The sequence below is a fragment of the Schistocerca piceifrons genome, chromosome 5 (genome assembly GCF_021461385.2).
Source record: "Schistocerca piceifrons isolate TAMUIC-IGC-003096 chromosome 5, iqSchPice1.1, whole genome shotgun sequence".
Classification (NCBI taxonomy): domain Eukaryota; kingdom Metazoa; phylum Arthropoda; class Insecta; order Orthoptera; family Acrididae; genus Schistocerca; species Schistocerca piceifrons.
The window spans coordinates 232,777,775-232,792,050 of record NC_060142.1 but is presented as its reverse complement, the minus strand read 5'-3'; the positions used below and the strand labels follow the sequence as shown (position 1 = coordinate 232,792,050).

Here is a 14,276-nt window from a genome sequence, read left to right as displayed (position 1 = left end):
ACACTGGTACCCTTAAGAGATCCAGACGGTGCAGCAATTGAATCCTCACGATCTGCGGCGGCGTTCTGAATTTGCTGTTTGTTTCCTGGCACAGATCGAAGTTGGTGACGTATGTACGGGGAATATTCTATGGAGTGAATGGAGTGATGAGGCACGTTTTTCTCTACACTATGCAACGAATATGCTTAACTGCCAAATTTGGGTTGCTGTTAAACCGTGTGTTGTCCACGAAGAACCATCACACTCGCAGTGTTTGACTCTGTAATGTGGGTCCACGAGCACGTTTACTCTCGGTTCGTCCTTCTTTGAAGAAAATGCACCCAGAAGGCCTGTCAGGTTTACCGTGACGTCTGAACGGTATTACGATCTCATTGTACAGCATATGATTCCTGCTTTGGAAGAGAGCAACTGTGTGGAGAGCACTATTTTCATTCAAGGTGGGGCAACACCTTATGCCGCTCGCATAGTGAAAGATCAGCTTAACGTAACCTTCCACAAACAAGTTATCTGCAGAGGATTTCCAGGTGGGTGACCTGCAAGATCACCTGATCTGAATCCATGTTGTTTCAGCTCTGGAAATATCCAAAAGAACGTGCCTAGCAGATACACGTTCGGCCTCTACCTGATTTGAAGGTCAGTGTACAGGAACATGTTGTTCAGATTCTACTGATGCGAGCAACTGTTGATCACGTCGTTTTACGGGTGCAGCATCTCGTCGACCTCTCCGGTGCTCATACTGAACAAATTGCGTAAGCAGCGGTTACTAATACGAGTATAATCACCATTTTGCCTTTATCATTTGTTTCATCTTTTCTGCCCACGTCCAGTTCCTAATCCATTGCATATGGAATCATTTCTATACATCTTTCTTACGTTCACATCACCAGATTTGCACATGGTGGCCAAAATTGGAACTAATGAGTAGCTGCACTTTAATTATAACCAACCGGTGCTGTTTAGCATTAAATATAGATTATAAGTGTTTGGAAGGCTTTTCCTGACGGTATTTGTCTGTAGTGTAACCTCGTATGGTAGAGAAACATCGCTGATAAACAGTTTAGTCAAAAAGAGAGTAGAGGTTCTTGAAATGTGGTGTCACAAAAGAATGCTGTAGGTCAGATCGCTGGTTCGGACAAGTTGCGAGTAGGTACTGAATGGAACTGGTGAAACAAGAAATTGTGCCACAACTTGACTAAAAGAAGGAATCGGTTGGTAGAACGCGTTCTGAGACATCAAGGGTCCCAATTTAGTACTGGAGGCTAAAAATCGTAGACGGAGGCCAAGAGATGAATAGAGTAAGCGGGTTCAAAAGGATGTAAGGGATGTAGGCTGCAGTAGGTATTCAGAGATGAACAGCCTTCCACATGATGGAATAGCATGGGGGATTGGATCAAACCAGACTTCCGACTAAAGACCCCAACAACAACAACAAAAATCGAGATATAATGAAAACTGGAAAGTAGCAAACTAAAGTAGCAAAAACCTATAAATGTCTTGAGTCAACGCTGTAATAAATTGTAACTTTGTTTTCCGCAAACTTTTCTGATGTTCGAGGAGTACAGTTCAGTTCGTAGTCAGATTCTCTGACAGCATGGTGTAACGAGTTCGTAGGCTGTTATCGTCCGACCAGTATAAGCAGTTGTTTTTTTTTAGGTTTTATCAATGAAAACTAAATTTGAGGAAAATTAAATAAATAACTATGTTTTCATTATTTTGAATCACTAACGCCAAGAAGCACCTGAAGCTAATTCGAATCCGTGACAAATAAGAGACTGTACAGTGTGTATCTAAGATTCGACAGCAGTCAAAACGCAAGTTAAGTTACATACATAGTAATTTGTAACTTGCACTCAAACAGAAATGCATAAAAATTAGTATTAATTAAAATATCTGGTGCAAAGTGGACTGTGAATTTATGATGAACAGAAGTTACAGCCGCCGGAAGCGAAAATAAGGATCTTAAATAAGCGTGATAACTGTTTCTTTTCACTATGAAGCGTAGCGCCTTGCATAGAGCATATGTAAGGAAGACACGGAAGCGAGCTGATAGATACAATGAGTCGTGGTTATCGCGTGACAGATGCGCGCAGATCCAGTAGCTAGTCGCAAGCAGTTACGACTGTGACCGAAAGGTGTCAGAACCATACGAACTCTGAAATAACACGTAGTTGAAACACATTTTGCAAACAAAACTGACCTATTATGACTATTACGACTTTCATTAATTATCTTTGATTTAATTTGTTTATAAATGTGAACTATGGTGTGAATGGAAAGTAAGATAATAAATGAAAATTGTTATGTCTTAACTGAGTATACGTTGGCGTGAGAGCCTTATGGTGAGAGAGTAAATAACACTCAGGGGAAATTGCATGGTGCGACAACCCAGTTTCTGGGATTGGGGAAACAACAAATATTTTACGATAATTCTGTTAATTGAAGAGTGAGTTATTATTATAATTGTGGATTTTCTGAATTGGGTCATTTAGATATTGTTTATATTGGCTACTAGGTTGTCACTGGTCAAATGTAAAAGACGCGGGGTTGATCGGATTGACTATGATGTGTATCAGCCAATCACAGGGCAGTACGTTCGCAGGTATTTTGTGGATAAAAGAATTGCTTTTCGAAGTCTATAGATATCAGTTTGGAGCTCAGCCGTCATGGGGTTAGGATACGGATATAAGGAGCTCTGAATACGTGGTAATTGTGCAGAAGAATGATTAAAACTAGACTGTGGACGGCCGCAAACTGGATACGAACGTACGAGAAAATACGAACACGTGAAATTCCGATTTTACTGGTAAACCGTGACTTTTGAATAACCAAAATCCGCGTGGCATGTTATACAAACCGTGACTGCAAACTGAAAGATCGTAGTGGTCAAATTGTGTAATATTTGAGCAAGCATTTTGTCACAGGTAATCCTTTTTGTAATCCTTTCTGGCATCAGATTTGGCTCGATACGGTAAGCTAGCTATGGTGAGTGACTGCGACTGCGTGTTAGGGTGCCGAAATTGTAACTCGAAATTTGTTCAAACTTCGTGTGTTTTGTATCAGACAAGTGCCAATATATCGAAATTTCCACTCACAACTACGTTTCAATTAATCGCTCAGCTAACCTGATACTGAAAAAAACATTCGTTGCACCCGTTGGATTCTTATAATTCTGCTGGTTCTACTACAGCTTTTCCAGTAGAAGAACATTCATTTTTAACAGGGAAGACGTGTTGACTGCAGAAGAAGAAATTCACCACAAGATCAGTGGTCATTTTCTATAAGACGATCAAAATTAACCGCAGCGCTACAACTGTACATTAGGTGAGCCCGAACTCCTTCGACAAAATTTGGGAGGTTGTGCACAGATATTTTCTGAGTATTTTGCTGAACGGGACCCAAAATCTCCGACAGCTAGTTGCAGAGTAATAACGTAACTATAAATTATTCAGTTTGTTACAGCAATTAAATTTGTTGCTGCGAAACTACAAAGGAATTTCGCTTGCTGCAATTACTGCAGATTCTTTGGGTGATACGGGTTCAATTTTTGTTCCTGTAAGATTCTCAGTCCAGTTGTGTGACTTATGTTCAGAGTTCACGCAACGCGCCTACGAATTGTGGCATGATTGTTACATATTGGATAAGACCATTCTCTCCCATACCGTCCGCCTGCTTAGCTAAGTGTAACGTCTTTGGCTACCATGCAGCGGACCCGGGTTCGATTCCCTGCCGGGTTGAAGATTTCCTCCACTCGTGGACTGGGTGTTGTGTTGTCCTCATCATCATTTCTCATCGTCTCGTAGCGCAAGTTGCCCAATGCCCGTCGGACGAACTTCCCCGAATGGGGCCTCCCGGCCGTCAATGACACACGATCATTTCATTTATTCCATATCGGGAGGCCTGGCGTACCTCGCGCGGCCCCTCTCTTCCGCTGTAACGTGGAAGGATGCGGTTTCTCGTTGCCGGCTATGTAAAGATGGAAAAGTACAGGGGAGTGGTTGCCGTCGTGGCTGAGAACAGCTCAGCATCGCGTCGATGAGTTGTTTTTCAGTGAACCCATTCACGAAGTGTATATCGGGCAAGTCTTCATTAATAATGAGCCTGCCCTTATCGCTAAGTATTACTGTTAACGGTCAACTATCACTGCCAGCAAAACATATTCGAGACAGAACCGAGTAGTAGGCCTACTGCATTCAGGCTTGAGGGTGAAGAGTAAAATATGCCTTACTGTTGTCAAAAGTTGTTATCTTGAGTGAATGAAAGAAGTTTGTTCCAAGCAAGATATACAGTGCATGCCGTCGATGTTTACACTCTTGTGCGGATTCAGAGGGTGGAAAAATATATGAAACACAGAAAAGGCAACACATTATCATGCCCAAACGATATAGGAAAACCATTGCCATTTAAACAGCTTCCAGTCGCCTCGGAATAGATAAATGCAGGCCCTATATGGTTTTCAATGGAATCATATACTATTATTCTTGCAAAATAGTGGCAAGTTCAGGTGACGATGATGTAGGTGGAATGCGATCACGCGCCCTTCTTTCCAAAACAGACCGCAAAAATAATAATGTTGATATTAAAAAGGATAACACTACGTAATGTTCTGCAAAATTGTATTTGTTTGGTCATGTATCGGCTTTCGGCTTCCCAGGGCATCTTCAGGAGACAACTGACTGTCGAAAACACAAATAAACATGATTTTCAACGTACAAAGATATTATTTGTACAGAAGATACAAAAGTGACAGTTAACATAGGAAAATATTACAATAACTACGTTAGCTAAAAAGGGGGGGAAACAAAGTGTATAGAGATACGTATAACAAGACATAGAAACAAAACGAATTTACAGTTAGAATCTAATATTTGTAACGTAAACTTAACTAAACGAAGTGGAAAATGGAGATCGAGTCTGATCATTTAATACTAGTCTGGCATTCTGTCTCGTGTGTTTCTTGATTTCCACTATTTCCAGTAGGGTTATCTTTATGCCATTTTCGACAAAATGTAAAACTACACGTTCTACATCATAACGGATGGTTTTCTGCTAAAAGATGATCAGCAAAATTCGATAATTCTTCCCCAATCGCCAGCTTCTCTGATGTTCACGTAGCCTAATTGCCTGACTCCTGACTGCCCAGTACACACTTTTTCACACTGCTTGCAAGTGATTTTATATACGCTACTCTGTGCCAAGTGCTGCATTTTGTCTTTACTATTGAACAAAAGTTTTGATACGTTATTGGTATTATAAAATGAGCGCTGTAGTCGTGAGACTTTAATTTTTTTTTTGCAGAATTGTCTGAAATGTTGCCAATGTATAGAATTTTGCACCAGGCTTTGAAATTATAGAGTGATTGCTGTTGGAGAGCTTACAGAAATGGTGTAATTTTATTCGTTTTCTTTTTTCGTAGAATGTTATCAACCAGGCAGAGCTATAACCGTTGTTGGAGGCGATTTGCTTGGTTTGTAGTTCTGTTTGAAAGGCTGATTTGGATAGCGGAACAGATGTGATGCACCATTGAATGGAAAACTGCTTGTTTGTGGTTGTGTGGATGTTCGGAGCTTGCAGGGATTAGTGTTACAGTAGCTATGTTTTTTTTCTGTAAATGCTAAATGCTTGTTTTCTTGTACTAATATTTAGGTCCAAGAAGTTTATAGAAGAGCCTCTCAGCTCCATCATTGTAAACCTACTAGCGAAAGATCTTGTCATTTAAAAAACCAGTTTTAAACCAAAGTTTGGTATCAAAAATTCCTAGCCTTTAGTTTACAAAATTAAAGATATGCAAATCCTTCCCAGTTCTAAACCAGTATCATCTGACGCCACTAGATTATTTTACAAATGTTGCTACTGATGAATCCATAAACATATAAATAGATCCACTGCATAAATCCAAAGTAAATCCTGTAGAAGTACACGACATAATTGATGCTACTCAAATCTGTGTAAAAGAGAATTGCTTCCAGTTTCAAATGGTTCAAATGGCTCTAAGCACTATGGGACTTAACATCTGAGGTCATCAATCCCCTAGACTTAGAACTACTTAAACCTAACTAACCTAAGAACACCACACACATCCATGCCTGAGGCAGGATTCGAACCTGCGACCGTAGCAGCAGCGCGGTTCCGGACTGAAGCACCTAGAACCGTTCGGCCGCAACCGCCAGCACTTCCAATTTCAAAACGAGTATTATAGTCAGTCTGATGGCTAGCTATGGGTTGACCTCTTAGTCCTAAACTATTTGCAGTTTTCATGAACAATATCGAACAAATTTTCTTACAGAAAGAGCCACTGAATTTAACAATTAAGTACTGGCCCTGATATGTCGATAATGTGCTGTGTTTGTGGACTGGTACCGCTGGACAGATACATTACTACAGCATTTAAACTCGGTTGAGAAACACCACGGGTTAACCAGTGTTCTCTGTCTGACGCCGCCTTCCAGGATATGACATCAGACAGTGACAGGACTACGTTTGGTCAGCGCAGGTAGCTTTCGGTGAAGCTTCCACAGGAAATTTCGCTGGATCTATCGTAGAAATCATCGAGATCCCCTGCAGGTAAGTAGGCCATCAATCTGCAGGGTCTTCTTTGGAGCCACTGCGTGAGTCACTTAGCAAATTTAACGGAATCATGCTTCGTGTAAGACAGGCTTAAAGGATACAAAATTTGTGTGCACAGGTTATATGGCCTGTAACTGAAAAAAAGTTCCGGATTAGTCCCCCATTTGGATCTCTAACGGGATACTGCCAAGGGACAGGCGACCAAAAGAAAAAGATGGAATAACCAATGAAAGGGTAATATTCCGGGTGTCGGAGCAGGGAATGTTAAGTCTGAATGTAATAGAGAGATTAGAAAATCTGAAAACGGAAATGACAAGGCTCAATCTAGAGAGACTGGGAGTTAGTGAAGTGCAGTCGAAAGAAGACAGGGTTTTATGCTCAGAAGAATGCAGTGTAATATCAACAGCAGCAGAAAATGGTTTTATACAACTGCAGTAGCAGTTGTTTGATTAAGAAAATAGGCCAGAGAGTGAGTTAAATTCAAGAATTCCGTGATATGATTATTCTCTTCAGAATAGACAGCAAAGCAACGCAAACAATAACAATTCAGGTACATATGTCGACGTCACAAGCAGGGGATGAAGAGAGAGAGGAAGTGTATGAGGGCCTTGAAAGAAGAGAGAAGAAATCTAATAATCGTAGAGAACTGGAACGCTGTAGGATGGGACGGGGAGGGGGGAATCGGTTACGAGAGAATATGGGGTCCGTAGTAGGAATGAGAGAGGATAAACACTGAGTTATGTAATAAATTTCAGCTAGTAATAGCGAATATACTACTCAGAAGTCACGAGAGTTGGAGATGTACTTGGCAAAGGCCCAGAAACACGGGAGGCTTGCAGCCGAATTACATCATCGTGTGACAGAGATTCCGAAACCAGGGATGGATTGCAAGGCGTACCCAGGAGCAGAAATTGATTCAGATAATAACTCAATAATGATGAAGAGTAGGCTGCAGTTTAAGAGAAACGTCTGAAAGGACCAGTGCGGAAAGAAGTGGCTAAATGTAGCATTGAGGGATGATGAGAGCCGTTTAAAGTTCCCTAAGGCTTCAGACGCTGCGATACTAAATATAACAATAGGCGGTTTAATTGAAGGTGAACGGATGTATCTAAAAAAGACTATCACGAAAGTTGGACAGAAAAATAAGCGTACAAGGAAGGTAACTGCGAAGAAAATTAATTCAATTAATCGACAAAAGAAGTACAACGTGATTACGAAACGTCAGGACTACAGGAATAGAAATCAGTTAGGAGCGCAGGAGTGCAGGAAAGTTAAAGCGAAATGCTTGCAGCAAAAATATGACGAAATCTAAAACGGAATGGTCGTCAAAAAGACAGATCCAGAATACAGAAAGGTCAGAACAACTTAAGATGGAAATAAAAGCAAAGACGTGATCATTAAAAAGTGCAACGGAGCGGGAATTCTACTGCCGGATGATGAGGAGAGAGAGGCTGGTTGGAAAAAGTATACTGAAGACTTACATGAAGGGAAGGAACTGTCTGATGACGTGATAGTAGAAGAAAATTGAGTCGATATGGAAGAGATAAGGCATTCAGTATTAGAGTCAAATTTAAAAGAGCTTTGGGAGACTTGAGATCAAATAAGGCAGTAGGCATAAATACCATACCTTCGGAATATATAAAATCATTGGGGGAAGTGGCAACCAGAGGGCTACTCAAGTTGGTTTGTAGCATCTGTAAGACTGGATATATACAATCAGACTTTCGGAAAAACATCATCCACATAGTTCCTTAGACAACAAGAGCACATAAGTGCAAGAACTATTGCTCAGTCAGCTTAACGGTTTATCCGTCCAAGTTGATAACGAGAAAAATATATAGCCGAATGGAAAAGGAAACTGAGGACGGAAATAAACGAAAGGTTGAAGATTGGTATTAAAATTCAGTGGGAACGCATGTCAATGATAAGATTCGGTAACCAGAAGAAAGTAATGAGGAGCGGTAGAAACGAGAATAGCGAGAAACTTAATATGAAAGCTGGAGGCTACGAAGTAGACAAAGTTAAGTAATTTTGCTAACTTGGAAGCAGAGTAACAAGTGGCAGACGAAGCAAGGAAGATATAAAATGTAGACTGTCACAGTCAAACAGGGCGTCCTGGATAAAAGAAGTCAACTAGTATCAAACATCGGCCTTAATTTGAGGGTGAATTTTCCTAGAATATACGTCTGAAGCACAGCAGTGTATGGAAACGCGTTATGGACTATCGGAAAGAAGGGAACAAAGCGTCTGAGACAACGTGTTACAGAAAGATGCTGAAAATTAGCGAGACTAATAAGGTAAGAAATGAGGAGGTTATCTCCAGAATTGACAAGGAAAGGAAGATGTTGAGAACACTGACAAGAAGAAGGGATAGAACGACAGAATATGTGTTAAGACATCAGGGAATAACCTCCATGGTACTAGAGGAAGCAGTTGAGGGAAAATATTGTATGGGAGGACAGAGACTGTAACACATCCAACAAATAATTGAGGATATCAGGTGCAAGTGCTACCATGACATGAAGAGGTTGGCGCAGGAGAGAAAGTCGTGGCAGGTCGCATCAAACCAGTACGAAAATTGATGACACCGCCGCCCCCCCCCCCCCCCCCAAAAAAAAAAAGAAAGGCAGTCTCTAGTAGTACTATTGCGACTCGCTTGTGGTGGCTTACAGTGGACATTCCAAATAATCCTAGGCCAGTGCTGCTACGGCCTGGCTGGTACACCTTTTGAATCTCCAGATTAGTCTCTTTGGCTGTTCTAGTGCCACTCAAGTAGTCGTTATCCTATTTAGGAATCTCGAGCCGGTCTGTCCTAACTTCCTGAACTGCGACCTTGTGCAGTTTTAGTGGCCAGTGAGAATCGAGAAAAACGTTTCCTGGGAGAAGGGCGAGTAGGCAATTTATTGCTGTCGAGGGGTACTGTTCCATCAGCTGCTAAGCGCAGTTATTGCGAGGAATCGGAGATCTGGACGCTTTTCGAGTCGTTGTAACTCCACAGCATAACTGGATGTTGCATGACACGCTGCCCGATGCATTTTAACTAAAACTTGGATGTCATATGATGCCTACCTTTCAGTTGAAAGTACATGGCGCCTGTCAGCGAAGCGGAGTTAGAGAATGAGTAAATTAAAGAAAGGAATAAGCAACGTAGGAAAATCAGTTCTACATCTACGTCTAGTTACATACTCTGCAGGCCACCGTATGGGGTATGGTGGAGGATACCACCCACCATTACTATTCTTTCTCTTTGCTATTCTTCTCGCAAATGGAGGGAGGGAAAAAGGACTATCTATATGCCTCCACATGAGCCTTAATTTTCTCCATGGTGTTCCTCGAAAAGAAGGTCGTCTTCCCTCCAGGAGTCCCCATTTGTTGACGAATCATCTCACCAACATTCACAAGTTGATCAAATCTACAGGTAAAATTCTACCAGCACGCCTCTGATTGCTTCGATATCTTCCTTCAATCCGACCAGGTGGGTTTCCAAACACTCGACCAGTACTCGAGAAAAGTATTCTTCTCGTGGTCTCCTTCGTAGATGTGCTACAAGGCACTCTTCCAATGAACCGAAATCGCCTTCCATACCACTGACCTTTCTTGGTTGTTCCATTTCATATCGCTCTGCAGCATTACATCTAGATATTTAATCGACGTGACTGTGCAAGCAGCATGCCACTAAAACTGTATTGCAATATTACTGGACTGTTTTCCATACTCATCTGCATTAACTTACGTTTTGCTATATTTGGCGCAAGCTGCTATCCATCACACATAACAGAAATTCTGGTTAGGTCGGCCTGTATCCATCTACTGCCACTCAACGAAGATACTTTACAGCGTCATCAGCAATCAGTCGCAGACTGCTGCTTCTCCTACCCTCAGATCATTCATGTATATAGAAAACAAGAACGGTCCTACTAAACTTCCCTAGGGCATACCTGTCGATACGTTTGTCTCTGATGAACCAGTCGCTTGGTGTTACGCGCTGGTCGAGAAATACGCAATATCTGCAACCTGAATAAGGTGCCAGTGCTTAGAGTATTTTGTAAACATAACAGGGAATCCGGTCGGTCCTGGTGACTTAGATGTTTTCAGCTTTTTCTGTTGCTTCTCAACGACAGGGATCCCTATTTGCATATCCTGCATACGGCGGTCTGTGCGACGGTCAAACAAATGGTCATGTCTGCACGATCTTCATGCGTGAATGATTTTTGTAGGTGAATTTTAAGACTTCAGTTTCCATTTTACTGTCTTCTATTGTCACACCAAACTGGTCGATAAGTGTCTGGATAGAAGACTCTGCGATTTTATGTGATACCATAATTTTCTCGGGATCCAGAAGTTTAAGTTAAATTTTGAATCTCCCACCACTAGAATCATTGCGATTTTCAGCCTGCCGGAAGTATTACGCGCAACTTATTGAGACGGTAACAGTATTTTTTGTAACGTCAGTAATTTTCAGATTACGACCAACTAACTGTTAACTGTGCTCAATTTTACTTTATGAACTTTTCTTCGTAAAACACAAGGTCGTCAAAAACAGAGTATTTTCGTAAAGAATGAGTTTGTGGATAATGGTTACTGACACATACTTTAGTTGTGCTGAAGCTCGATTATGGTGAAAGAAACTGTTAGTTTTTTCTATATATTCATCAGTGATATTACACTTGAAACACAATCTATCCCTTGTAGTGACTTCTTCGAATCATTTCAAATCTCTAGGAGAGACAGATCAGTAAGCAGACATTGCTCAAAAACGTGCTACAAGAGTAATGTGTGATACTCACGCACGAACATCTTGTAGACATCCGTTTAAGAAGTTAGGCATTTTGGCTACTGTTTCACAGTATATCTATTCCTTCATGAAGTTTGTTGTAAATAATCCACTGCAGTTTAAAAGGAACAATGATGCACTTAATTACAATAACAGAAGAAAAATGTCATTAATTACTCCACATTAAGCTTGACTCTAGCACAAAAAGCGTTTACCTCGCTCCCACGAAAAGTTTGATTATTTACCCAAAGACGTTAAATGTTTAACAGACAAGGAAGTAAAATTTGAAAAGAAACTGAAAAAGTTTCTCTTTGTCAGCCCCTTCTGCTCCGTAGAAAAACTTCTAATTTTGGAATTTGTAAAACGTGATGGGTAGAAGTTATTAACTCACAGCAGTACTTACAAAGTTGTAGATATTCTTACTTACATATGAACGTGTAAGTGAATGTAAAATGACTCGCTCCACATCTTTACGATTATTTAAACAGAAGATCCACGAAACAATAATTGTCGGAATAACGAAGTTGTCAATAACTATAGATCATACCACACTAAATTATTTGCCATCATATTTCGCAACGAAACAGCTAATTACCCATAGCGCTTTCCATCGCCTCGATGAACTCGTCTCTGTTGAGTGACAACCCAGAGTATTTGTAACCAGGAATGCTGCCTGACAGCTTCCTCTGTTGGTCGTATTTTTGGCCTTCCTTGCAGAAGAAATGTTCCCGCAGCTTGCACATGCCTCTGGAGTCCAACTTCTCTAGAAGGTCAGCTTCGAAGGCGTCGTCTTCATCAACCTCATCAAAGCTGAAAAGAAGTGAAAAAAAGCTGAAGAAGTCGGAACCAATCATTTTACAGTCCGGAGCCTATCTAGTGGTCATGAAGGAGTTTTCTGATTCCCTACAAATTTATCATCAGATAAACCAAAAACTGGCAAGGTACGAGTAGGAATCGCGCATTGAGGGTTCCGTACAAACTTAATTATTTAAATAGACAAATCATCCATTTCGGGAATCGAATATCTCTACCATTTTTGCCTATTGTCACCATTGATACTGGCAAGATATCAGTCCCAAGGATTCCAAAATTTTGTAGAATATTTTAATTTCAATAATGTAAATGTGACATAAAGTCATGCAGGAGGCTGGCTACTGTAACTATAAAAACTAGTAGTTTCCCATTCAGATTGACTGGGTCGCAATGTTAAAGACAAAAATAAGGTAAGGAATGACTTTGTTGCTCATATGATGCGTTTCGGAATTTATCCATCATCAGACATCCAGGATCGTTCCTTGTCTTTGGCTTTTACCACTGACCCAGTCAGCTTGAATCCATAAATACTGAACGCTTTGATTTCTAGTTTGACGACGGATAACAAATGACAAAAAAAATTTTTTTTGTATGATTTAATAACAAATTAACACTTAACACTTTTTTCTTTCACTGGTACTGTGAAACCTTACTTCTTGCCAAATTTCACCATTGTAAATCAACAGGAATTACCCTATAGATTTTGATGAGAGAGTTTGCGAGTGTCAAAATATATGACATAAATGGCAATACCTTTTGACTGCATTGACTTACAAGCTAACATTTATTATACCGGCAAGGGACCACAGACATTATTGTGTGACATGAATTTCAACTTGATCCATGTACCCATTCTTAGAAAAAGGGGTCTTAATAGAAGTATGGATAGCAAATGAAACATTTACATAGCTGCTGGTGAACCTTTTGGGATGTAAGGTTGTGGTCCAAGAAACTTTAGTATTCCTGATGTTTCGTTCAGGACTGCACTGGACATCCTCAGAGGCGCTCCTCCACTGAGTCTTGCCGACTGACCAGTCGGACTTTTTTTTCTTTATTGTGATTTCATTCCTCTGCCCCATATGGGGCAGGGGAGGGCTGTCAGCGGCACAATCCGCCGCTCTTCAGCCAGGTGGCATGACAACTAATACGAGAGTAAAATGTTACATATAAGGCGATAAAAGAGGGGGACAAAAAACAGAGTACGGGGAGATAATGGAGGTAATAATACACTGACATGGAGACGTTTATGGGGGGACAATTAAAAAAGTCGACAGAAAGTTAAAAAACACATTTGGCTATTCTTAAAACACAAAGAAGAAAAAAATGGTTCAAATGGCTCTGAGCACTATGGGACTTGACATCTGAGGTCATCAGTCCCCTAGAACTTAGAACTACTTAAACCTAACTAACCTAAGGACATCACACACACCCATGCCCAAGGCAGGATTCGAACCTGCGACGTAGTGGTCGCGTGGTTCCAGACTGAAGCGCCTAGAACCGCTCGGCCACATCGGCCGGCCACAAAGAAGACACTGAAGGGACACACACAGGTTAAAAGTCGGCCACAGTATTAAAAACACTCCAGAATAACACACTTTAAACCCACTTGGAGCACACACGATGAAAAATAGAACTGCCAGGTGGGACCTGCCGAGGGAGAGGCCAAAGAGGATGGAAAAGGAGGGGAGAGCAAGGTGCAGCAGGGGAGGGTGACCGGTCGGACGTTTGAGAGCGACATAAATACTGTAGGAAAGAGGGCATGGTCAAAGTAACACGTGATGAGCAGAGATAATCCTTGTCAGAGATAAGACTTAACTACCGATTGTCGTCTTGTCAAAGATAAAACTGTCTAGCGATTCTACTGGCCACATGTCGCTGTTTCATTGCCTCCTCTTTCCTATTAAAACTATCTTGATGGTTATAAATTTCAATGGCTTCTCTAAATAGTCGTGGATAATAATTTGACGTTGTAGATAAAATTTCCGTTTCAGAAAACCCCCTCCTCTGTCGACATGTGGTGTATACAAAATTTCGTGTACGTGAGGTAAAGTTTATATTGGAACTACCAAGGGGAACGTAAATACACGGCTAAAAGAGTACAAAAGTCTTTGCCAACTAGGAAAAA

At 41.0% G+C, this 14,276-nt stretch overlaps 1 protein-coding gene across 1 annotated transcript in view; it reads right to left on the bottom strand.

Moving 5' to 3' along the window:
• LOC124798907 overlaps positions 1–14,276 on the bottom strand; it is a 172,386-nt gene that overhangs the window by 104,672 nt on the left and 53,438 nt on the right. The window contains exon 6 of the mRNA XM_047262437.1: positions 11,934–12,148. Within this exon, the coding sequence (XP_047118393.1) occupies positions 11,934–12,148 (215 nt within the window). The remainder of the gene's footprint in view (positions 1–11,933; positions 12,149–14,276) is intronic.